Source organism: Harpegnathos saltator, unplaced genomic scaffold (assembly GCF_003227715.2).
Source record: "Harpegnathos saltator strain DR-91 unplaced genomic scaffold, Hsal_v8.6 scaffold688, whole genome shotgun sequence".
Lineage (NCBI taxonomy): Eukaryota > Metazoa > Arthropoda > Insecta > Hymenoptera > Formicidae > Harpegnathos > Harpegnathos saltator.
In genome coordinates, this window is record NW_020230524.1 from 747997 (window position 1) to 758611 (window position 10615).

A 10615-nucleotide genomic window follows, 5' to 3' on the forward strand; every position below is an offset into this window, starting at 1 on the left:
GTGCACAAAACTTATCAGTGCCAGATTAAATTGAAATATATATTGTGAGAACTTTTGTATCGTGTTTTTATGATTAAAAATATTACGATAAAGATTATATTAAAAAATAATATTAAAAATATTCTATCGTCGTCATTAATCGTAAATTTGCAAAAGTGTTAGTAATAGTTTTCGAAAATTTGAGCAAATGACAAGAGTTATCTGCAAATGCTTCAGATATGCAATATAATTGTAGATTCTGGTTGAATTAACACTGTTGCACGCGTAATCGGAATGCGATTTTATGCCAATGCAGTTCCTTCTCGAATTTCCGAAAACTTATTATTAAAAATTCTGTAAATATTATAAATGGATCTTGACAGAATGGACCATTATGTGTCTATTGTATTTATATATCATATAAATATTATTTATGACTGAGTATGTATATATATATATATATATATATATATATATATATATAAACTGGATATAATAAATGTGTCATTTACTTACATTTATTGTATTATCAATACCATTAATTCAGTTAAGCCAATATATATATTACATATCAAATTATAAAGATTATTGTAAAATTATAGTTTTATGATCATTTGTAGTTTACTAATACTAAGTAAAAATGAATTATGATTAGGAATTGCATAATACACAATTGCGGATATAATTAATGAAGTTATAATCATTTTTATATAAAGTACGTTCAAGTTTATAATGCAACGGTTCTTATATTAAATACGTTTACACATACATTTCAGTAATTTGTATCAGTTGAATCAAAACTTTGATTATTCAATCAACTCAGTGAATATTTAATTTAATTTGATTTTATAATAATATATACGATATATTAATTCAAATAATTTGAAGAGCAGAGTTTGCAGGTTTCACGAGTTATGTATGAAAATTATAAAAAGACATTTTTGCTTTCGTTTTACATCAAAACTTTTCTTTAGTCATTCCAAATTTTAGCTCAATTTATTTCGTAGGCGATCATGCTTATAATCGATTCTCGAAACTTTTGATTAAATAATCGATCTTAAGGGATCGTATCAATATTTTCTATATGTTTTTTTCATAATGGGTTACGATCAGTGAAATATATACTAACTGGAACGAACGTAGCATATGATTCTATTGTTTGCGTGCGAATAGAGAGATTCCCTGGTTTCTCTCTTATCCTTGTCTGACCTATAGTGTCGTCAAAAGTGGGGATAAGGAGGTACAGTCAATGAAAAAGTTAGTCGCTGAAAGTAAAGAGTGAAAGAAGAGCGAGAAATTATAAAAGTTATAAAAAGATTGTAGATAGAAAATTAAAAAAAAAAATAGGATTTGCAACGTCAAACGGACCCTGCTTATAGATATGTATATAGAAACCATAGACATAGTATATCTAGACTGCGTGTTCGAGGAGTGGGGATGTAACTCTCGGAGAGAAGGAAGCACTCTGTTTTTACTGTTCGTTCTCTCTCGCACAGTCCCGATGGAAGGGGTATAGGAGAGGCAGTTGCTGTACAGTAACCACCGCCTCTATTCCCCTTCCACCAGGACTGTGCGAGAGAGAGAACGAACAGTAAAAACAGAGTGTTTCCTTTTCTCCGACAGTTGTACCCCCACTTTTGAAATTTGGGAGAACGCGCAGTCTAGCCAATTTAGCTTTTGATTCGGACTGTACTAGATAAAGACAGTGCTATTTTAGAGATCCAGTGATGTTCTTTTTCTATTCGCGCCTCAGGCCTAGCGTTCGTTCCAATTAGTATATATTTCAGTGGTTACGATAAATGACATACATGCAACTGTTCAGTTAGCAGCAGTCAAGCTAAATGTAGAAGGAAATAAGGTTTGATAGGTTATGTATGTACGTCTGTGCTCTACACGTGTTTACTAAATATTTTTACGTATGTTTTAAGCATATTTTTGCAATCTTTAAAAGTTATAAATTACTAGACATCATGTCTAAACGTCCAGAACGTATGGCACCACCCGAAATGGTAAGTATTTTGTGTGTTATAAATTTATAATTGTGTGTTATAAATTTATAATTTATGATATATTTTTTTTGAGGTTAAGAAATATAACAATTGTTATTCGAATACACATAAATTATATAATAAAACTTTTAATTAAATAATCAAAGTTTTTTTATATAATTACATATGACTGTATAAATTATATATATTAATAAATTAATGGAGAAACTAATTTCATATTTCTATTTTGTGACAGTACTATAATGAAACAGAAGCAAAGAAGTATACCCAAAGGTAAATCTTTATATAATTTTAGTGTTTGTTTATATCTCTTAATAAAATTTATTTATTTGTAGTTCTCGTATGATAGATATTCAGGTACAAATGTGTGAACGTGCTATAGAACTTCTTGTATTACCTGAAGATCAAAGTTGTTTACTCCTGGATATTGGCTGTGGCTCAGGTCTCAGTGGTAGTGTGTTAGAGGAACAGGGACATTCATGGATAGGTGTTGATATTTCTTCTGCTATGCTTGGTAAATATTCATTTAATTTGGAAGATGTTTTCATTAATATAGTTTTTTATAAATAATAATCATATTCTGTTATTCTATGTGATGTTACAATAGTCAATTTTGATTTTGCTTATAATTATGCATAATATAAATATTTTAATTTATATTTATGCATGATATTAATATTAATATTTTATTAATTAATTAATATTTTATAGATGTTGCCAAAGAAAGAGAAACAGATGGCGACTTGATCTTAGGAGATATGGGTAATGGATTACCATTTAGAGCTGGTACATTTGATGGTGCTGTTAGTATCTCTGCGCTGCAATGGTTATGCTATGCAGACAAAACCTCACACAATCCTGTAAAACGTTTATATTGTTTCTTCTCAACATTATTTGCGTGTCTGTCAAGAAGTGCAAGAGCAGTATTGCAGTTCTATCCAGAGAACAGTGACCAAATTGAATTGGTTACTACACAAGCTACAAAGGCTGGTTTTTTTGGTGGTGTGGTTGTAGATTTTCCAAATAGTACAAAAGCAAAGAAAGTATTCTTAGTTTTAATGACTAGTGGTGCTGTTGCTCTCCCAAAAGCGCTAGGTACAGAAAGTGACAATCAGACCATTGCTTTTAATCAATCAAAAAGGTGATTCTTATTTCCTTACTCATTATCTTATAATAAATAATTAGAAATATGCTAATAATTTTATGTATTTTTGATACATTTTACATTATTTTGTAAAAACAAAGGTTCTATATAAATTTTATATTATAGAGAATATATAAAAAAAGCCAGAGGCAAGCCGTTAAAAAAGAGTAGAGAATGGATTATAGAGAAGAAAGAAAGACGGCGACGACAAGGAAAAGAAGTTAGAGACGATTCAAAATATACTGGACGAAAGAGATCTGGACGATTTTAAAATGTATACTTGTTTTAGTGTTAAATGTTAGTTTTTTTAAAGTTATAATAAAATTAATCTTTATTTTATATAACCTAATAATATTAAATGTTTCAATTAACTAAGTCTGAGGGTTGATGATGAATGGATTGTTTATTTCTAAAATTATTTAAATTATTTAAAATTATTTCAATCAAAATATTTTCCACCACTTGCTACAATCTTTTTTGATCTTTCTGGCAATAAGTGAATTCCATAGAAAAAGAAATATCTCTAGAAATAATTTATTTATCAACTTTCGAAATTAATAAACACAATACTTAAAAATGATTTACATATAATAAAATTTTATTTTAATATAATACATTATTTAAATATGCAACATAAACTGTGAAATACTTTCTTGTATTCTACTAGGCAATACTTTTTTTAATTCTTCATAATCTAACCATTGATATTTTACATTATTTGTAATATCTCCATCAATATATTTTGCTAAAAAATAAAATATTTTTGCACCGTATGTTCCTTTTTCTTGAAGATTCTTAGGATATTTGTATTTATAAAATCCAATAGGTGCATTTCCATAAAACTTCACTTGTATTTTAGTACCACATACGTTTTGTAATACTCTTTCTGCTGTCTAAAAAGATAAATTATTAATGATAAAATCATTTTTATTCTTTGCTAAAGAAATATATATATATATATGTGTATATATAATTAATTACAAAAGAAATTTATATTTTTACAAATTAATATTTTGACAAAGAAATTTATAAATATACTTGTCTCATAGTTTCTCCTTCCTGTCTAATACTCTGAGGAGGTATCCAATAATGTTTACCACCTATTTCTTGATGAACTAATAAAAGTAAGTTTTTGTCTAGTTTACGCTTTAATGATGATAATGTATTTTGTTTATCACAACCTGAAAATATGCATACACATAATTATAATCAAGAGAAAAAATTATAGTTATATAAATCACATAATATGTGATATACAAATATAGTAAATACAGAAAATCTTGATATTTTGATAGGAAAATTTAATATTAATATATATTTAATTTGTAATTTGTTTTATAATTCTATTATATATTAATTTTAAAAAATATTTTATAAGATTTTCTATTTCGCTATATTACTAAGAAGACAGTAATATATGTACTTGTAATTCTTGGAGCAAATTTAAAATTGTCTAGTTCTTCTTGATTGCTATCTTCAAAGTCTTGTGCAGTCTGTATTAAAATAGTGTCATCTTTATTATCTATGTTGCTGGTTATACTTATATTTTGCTGATTTTGTTCTCTTTCTCTTTTCAATTCATGATCACATTTTAGACTATTTTCAAATTCAATTTTTTTTAACATATTGTAAAATTTTAATTCTATTTCCTGCATTGACTGTGTTATAATTGGATGACGTTCTAAACAGACAGAACTATATAAATCCCATTTTTTTGTAAGTGGAGCAGTAGCAAATGTTTGAACATTGTAACATTGAATCAAATTGGGACATGTAGTAATAGTATTTTTCGATGTACCTGTATAAAACATACATTATGTAGAATATACATACGATATGTGATTACAAATATATATAATGAAATCCAGAAATTAATAATTAAAGTTAAAAAATTACTTACAACTCGTTAATGTGTGTTCCTTACATTATTTAATAATTCTTTCTTACCTAATAAAATTTGATGTAAATTATATGATCCAGAAAATCTCCAAACTTGTTTAAACATTTTAAACACGTTCTCTGATAATCTAGAATGCAAATCAAATCAATAGAATTTATGATAGAATGGAAAAATCAATTCACAATTACATTGTCAGTTTATTTTGCTTCACGCAATTTATTTAAAAACTGTCTTGGTTAACAAAGTTAGAAATATTAAATGTAAAAAATGTTATGCTTACTAGAGAGAAGCCTTAGACCGGCCACTGGACTGGGTTTCAGGATACGTTTTTTTCAATATGCCCTCTGAGAAAATATATACGAACTACGTTCGTCCCAATGATAAGGACAAAGCATACACGGTTCTTGTCCATTCTACTTTGATAGTACGAAGATAGTAAGGATAGGTACGTAGGTTGAAAAAGACAGATGATCAATCGCTCTCTATCTTTATCTCACCATCGATGAGCGGATTGCGCGTAATAATAGGCACGATGAATCAGCAGCAATCTTATCGGTAAGAATCTTTCACGTAATGCGCTATCCGCAATTCAGGAAAAAATATTTCGAGGCCGCGCGGACAACTTATAGCAATGACACTATAACGTTAATGAGTAGCCATTTTTTATAAATTTTACACTCAATTTTACAATTTTTCATCATATTTTCAATTATGAACATACACACGCATATGTTATAAATATTATAATATGTAATAATTCTTAAATTTTAATTAACACTTTGACGGCCACACTTTTTATAAAACAGTTTGTTCTTACCGCCGGCATATAATGACGAGAACTACTGGCTGCCGCCGGCACTTTTTGTAAGCTACTTATTGTTACAAATTGAAGGCATGCTGTTGCAAATTCAGACATAATTAGTATTTAGTATTTAGTAAGTAAAAAGACGTAATTATTTCAGTTATAAAGTAAAATTTTTATTATTCAACAAGTTTTTTAAAAATTAATATTTCGATTTAGTATGATATTTTTCAAAACATTCTCCAGCATGCAACGGAACGTTACATGAGGAACACATAAATGAAGTTGAGCTTCTTTTTTTCGAAGCTGTGCATACTCTGCATGGTCTTCGTGGATTTTTTATTCTCCCTTTTCCTATAATTCGAACAATTTTGTGTTGTCGCATTTCCGGACACAACCTATTAACTGGATCATATTTTGCAGCTCTTGATATGTATATTGCAGGTTGTCCTAGTTTAAAAGAATAGTTAGTATCATACATGCAAATTATATAATTATTGATCATACCTGATTCTGATTCCTCTGTTTCAGTTGTAGTGTTTAGCCATGAGTTTGCAACACCTAATAAAAATCTTTTAAATTGGATATGATTACCAGAACTTTTTACATAAACTTGATAAGCATTAAATAGGGCAGCATTTATGAAATATAAGACAACTTTCTTCGTCCATTTTTTTGTTTTTAATAAAATTGAATAATAAGATAGGTACTGGTCAGCACAGTCTACACCCTTCATGTACTTGTCATACTCTACTATACAAGTCGGTTTTCTTACGGTCTTTTTCGTCTTAGGATGTGTAATTTCAATCATATTTGCTGCATGCATCGTTGATATCATATATAATAATTTTTTTTTCGTTTGGAACGCCTGTACGAGTATATTGCCTTTCCTTCTAAACTCCGTACTTGATTTATTTAGATTTATGTCTTTCAAACATTGCGGTACACCTCTATTTTTGCTTAATGTTCCGCAGACATTAGTCTCCTTTTTCAATAATTCTTCTGCGAGTGCTACACTATTATAATAATCATCCGTATAGACTTCGTGCCATAAATAGAGGTATGGTGATAGTACAGAAATTATTGTCTCTTGTAATTTTATTCCTTGGGCACAATGTATTTCAAAGTTGCATATGTATCCGGAACGTGCTTCGCACAGCATATGTACTAATATCCCGTATTTCATAATTTTATCTGGATTATATGTACGGAAGGAAAGCCTTTCCCGCCATGGTATAACAACTCCATTCAAAGACAATTCCTTTACAGGCTTATAAATTGTTTGAAATTTGTTTTGAAAATATGTTGTTACTGGTTTAACTTTATCTAATCGGTCTCGACAATTTTTATTGTTACTAAAATGCCAGTATCGCCAAATTTGGCGAAATCGATGTCTGGTCATTACTTTTCCGAAAATTGGAGTGCAGATTAATGGATCGGTTGACCAGTACTCATTTTTTTCTGTCTTTTTTACTAATCCCATTAAAATTATTAAAGCAAAAAATTTTTTCATTTCATCAATATCTGTATCCGTCCACTTTTTATTTTTATTTGCTTCGAAATCATTTTGCTGTTGTTCATGATAGCGATTAGTTTCTCTTACAAATAATTTCATTAAATCATCTCCGAGGAATAGTTCCACAAATGATCGTATGTCGCAATCATCAAGCGATATTTGCAGTCCTGATTCTTTTATACAGTCTCGTATATTGACATTACTGTCTTTGCGTGACCATTCAACTTCCTCTCCATCGGAACTATTATCTTTTTTATCGGAATCAGCCATCATTAATCTCAATATATTTATTATCCTCCTGGCTATAATCTCCCTTTCATTATCTGATTCTTCATCACTGTTATCTGTTATCTGATCGCTAACATTTGATAGGTTATCAGCGTACACTTCGTCGTCACTTTCACACATTTTTAAGGGTATTTCCTTTAAGTTTATAAATATAATTTATAAAAGCCGAATTTTTAAAAGCCGGTTGTTCCACCTTTCGATAAATTTCAGCTTATCTGACAGATTATTATCTATAAGATAAATTTTATCGGGGAGTTTACTAGTTACTTAAACATGAGCGTTGTTCTACAATTATTTATCCTATTGGTAGTTACTTGTGGTTTAAAAGTCATATATCGCGATAATTATTTCCAGAAACGTTTGTTAACAACTTCAAGTGGGTACATGCATAACCTGTCATGACGGATCTGACGGTCATAACCTTTATAATCTAGCGAGATATAATTAGATTAGTTTAAAAAATTTTTATAATAGAATACAAGTAAGATGTAACATTTATGTATATGCAACAAATATATGATAAATGACATTTTAATAATTTAAGCTAATAGATGGCCGAATAAAAAAAAAAGAAAAAGATGGAGAACATCTGAACAGTGCATTTGTGAAATCTAAACAGTCTTAAAAATTCCGTATTATCATATTCGTTAAATAAATCTGGACGAGGACAAACTATACAGGGTGTTTGATAGCTGATCATACAGACGAAAGTTGGAGATAGATTGGGTGTAGCCGAGAAGAAAAGTCATGTACCATAATGTCAAATTGCCAATAGTTATCGAGTTATTAATTAAAACATGTGGGCCAACGAGCGCGTAGAGAGCGGAGAGCGGAGGGCGGCCGCAGTAAGCACGTAGACATTTGATACAGGCGGAGTCAGCGAGTGACGGTAGACGAGCGCGCGCGGCGAGGGGCAACGTAAGCGACAAGAGGCGATCGCGCGCGACGAGGAGCGAGCGAGCTTTTTCTTTACAGCTTTTTCCTTATAGCTCGCTCGCTCCTCGTCGTTCGCGCTCGCTCGCTCTTCGTCGCGCTCGCTCGTCTCTTGTCGCTTGCGCTCGCTCGCTCCTCGTCGCGCGCGTTCGCCTCTTGTTGTTTACGTTGCCCCTCGTCGCGCGCGCTCGCCTACCGTCATTCGCTGACTCCGCCTGTATCAAATGTCTAAGTGCTTACTGCGGTCGCCCTTCGCTCTCTACGCACTCGTTGGCCCACATGTTTTAATTAATAACTCGATAACTATTACCAATTTGATATTATGGTACATGACTTTTCTTCTCGGCTACACCCAATCTATCTCCAACTTTCGTCTGCATGATCAGCTATCACCCTGTATATTATTTGCGAATCACCGCCCTTGTTTCTAAATCAACTTTTTCGTTGTCATCTGTTATCATAAAGAAATTGATTTTCGCACAATTCCGGTTCCTTTTTATCATGTAATAAATAATATTTTGGATAACCTAACCAACGCATCATATGCTTTTTATCCCCACCACATATTTATCTGTCAGATGTGGTTTACACGGTACTGTAGGCAGATTATTCCTACACCTTGGTAAGTTAACTGATAGTTAAATCATATGTTTGGCTTCGTTTAAATTGAAGGAAAAACAAAGATAAACATGTGATTTAACTATCAGTTAATTTACCAAGGAGTTGGAAGAACCTGCCCCTGGAGTACCGTGCAATATATCGCTCAGAATTAGTCACTTAACAAAGACATACATTTTTTTCGAAAGATGGAACAACGCAAATCAGCTATTTAACTATTACTTAAATTACCAAACAGCTTATCTAAAGGTGGAACGACCGGCCCTAACTGAATCAACTCACATATACGTGAAGTCGGCCGATAACCGCTGACTCAGGCTGCGTTTTGATATTCACTGCCAATATTAAAAATACATAGTTTGTGTCATCTATACTATAGATTTTCAGTGCTGGCAATGAATATCGCAGCTCAGTGAACTCACGTATATGTGAGAGTCCGTAATGTTGATTGTGAATGCTATTGGTTGCGTACATTGCGATGTTATTTTTGAGCGAATAACGTTCACGATTTATGTTTATCCTATCTGAGAGACGGTATTGCAAAAACTTCCTAATATTCATCGATGATCAAACTAATGTCCGTATTCATAGTCAGGCTTTATATTTGAGGCTTCCTTAAGCCAGCGGCACACGGTGCTTGTTTTCGTGCTGGATTGCTCGCTGGATGAAAATACTGCGTTCTGATTGGTACATTTCCGAAGATGGATGGAAATATACCAATCAGAACGCAGTATTTTCATCCAGCAAGCAATTCAGCACGAAAACAAGCACCGTGTGCCGCTGGCTTTATATTCATCTTTAGATGCTGCACGGATTATTTTATTTGGTCTGTTCTTTTTAGCTGTACTACTGAACTGGTGCAATAAGTAAAGCCCTAAACACAATGCCAAACAATAGGCAATAAGAATAAAAATAGACCAATCACAATCGACTATAACTATTACAATAATCTATTGTGATTGGTCTATTTTTATTCTTATTGCCTGTTGCCTGGCATTGTGTTTAGGGCTTTAAAGTGAGAAAAAATATAGTTGTCTCATTTTAACTTATTGCACTAGTTCCGCAGTGCAGCTGAAAAGAACAGACCAATTATTGGCTACAGACCTATCTGAAGATAAACTTAAGGAAGCCTTAAATATAAGGCCTGACTATGAATACAGGTGAAAGACAGAGAACGATTGGTCATCTGTTCTCTAATTTATTATCTTTGTATGGAAGTTGAGTGAACAAGAATCGTGCACGCTTTACCGTTACCATCGGGACGGATGTAGTTTGCATATACTTTCTCAGAGGGTACGTTGAAAGAAGCGTCACTTGGAATCCAGCCCAGTGGCCATTCTCAGGCTCTTCTGCTATCAGCAACGAAGAATGCAATGTAGAATTCTAAAGTACATTGATTTCTATTAAAAACGATTATTATTGAATA

At 31.6% G+C, this 10615-nt stretch overlaps 3 protein-coding genes across 3 annotated transcripts; 1 reads left to right on the top strand and 2 right to left on the bottom strand.

Moving 5' to 3' along the window:
- The first annotated feature begins 1346 nt into the window (after positions 1-1346).
- Positions 1347-3538, top strand: LOC105190383 (probable 18S rRNA (guanine-N(7))-methyltransferase). The gene is made up of 5 exons (XM_011153117.3): positions 1347-1988; positions 2224-2261; positions 2324-2502; positions 2700-3129; positions 3259-3538. Exons 1-5 carry the CDS (start codon positions 1854-1856, stop codon positions 3401-3403), a joined length of 927 nt encoding a protein of 308 aa, XP_011151419.1. The 5' UTR covers positions 1347-1853; the 3' UTR covers positions 3404-3538.
- Positions 3539-3737: 199 nt separating this feature from the next.
- Positions 3738-5373, bottom strand: mRpL46 (mitochondrial ribosomal protein L46). Its single transcript, XM_011153157.3, has 5 exons — positions 5313-5373; positions 5080-5159; positions 4556-4930; positions 4171-4313; positions 3738-4025 (listed from the first exon to the last, which is right to left on the bottom strand). Exons 2-5 carry the CDS (start codon positions 5135-5137, stop codon positions 3753-3755), a joined length of 849 nt encoding a protein of 282 aa, XP_011151459.1. The 5' UTR covers positions 5138-5159; positions 5313-5373; the 3' UTR covers positions 3738-3752.
- Positions 5374-5999: 626 nt separating this feature from the next.
- On the bottom strand, positions 6000-9552 carry LOC112589991 (piggyBac transposable element-derived protein 4-like). Its single transcript, XM_025305273.1, has 3 exons — positions 9472-9552; positions 6342-7773; positions 6000-6284 (listed from the first exon to the last, which is right to left on the bottom strand). The coding sequence occupies exons 2-3, from the start codon at positions 7756-7758 to the stop codon at positions 6037-6039; spliced, it is 1665 nt and encodes a 554-aa protein (XP_025161058.1). The 5' UTR covers positions 7759-7773; positions 9472-9552; the 3' UTR covers positions 6000-6036.
- Between the last annotated feature and the right edge of the window lie 1063 nt (positions 9553-10615).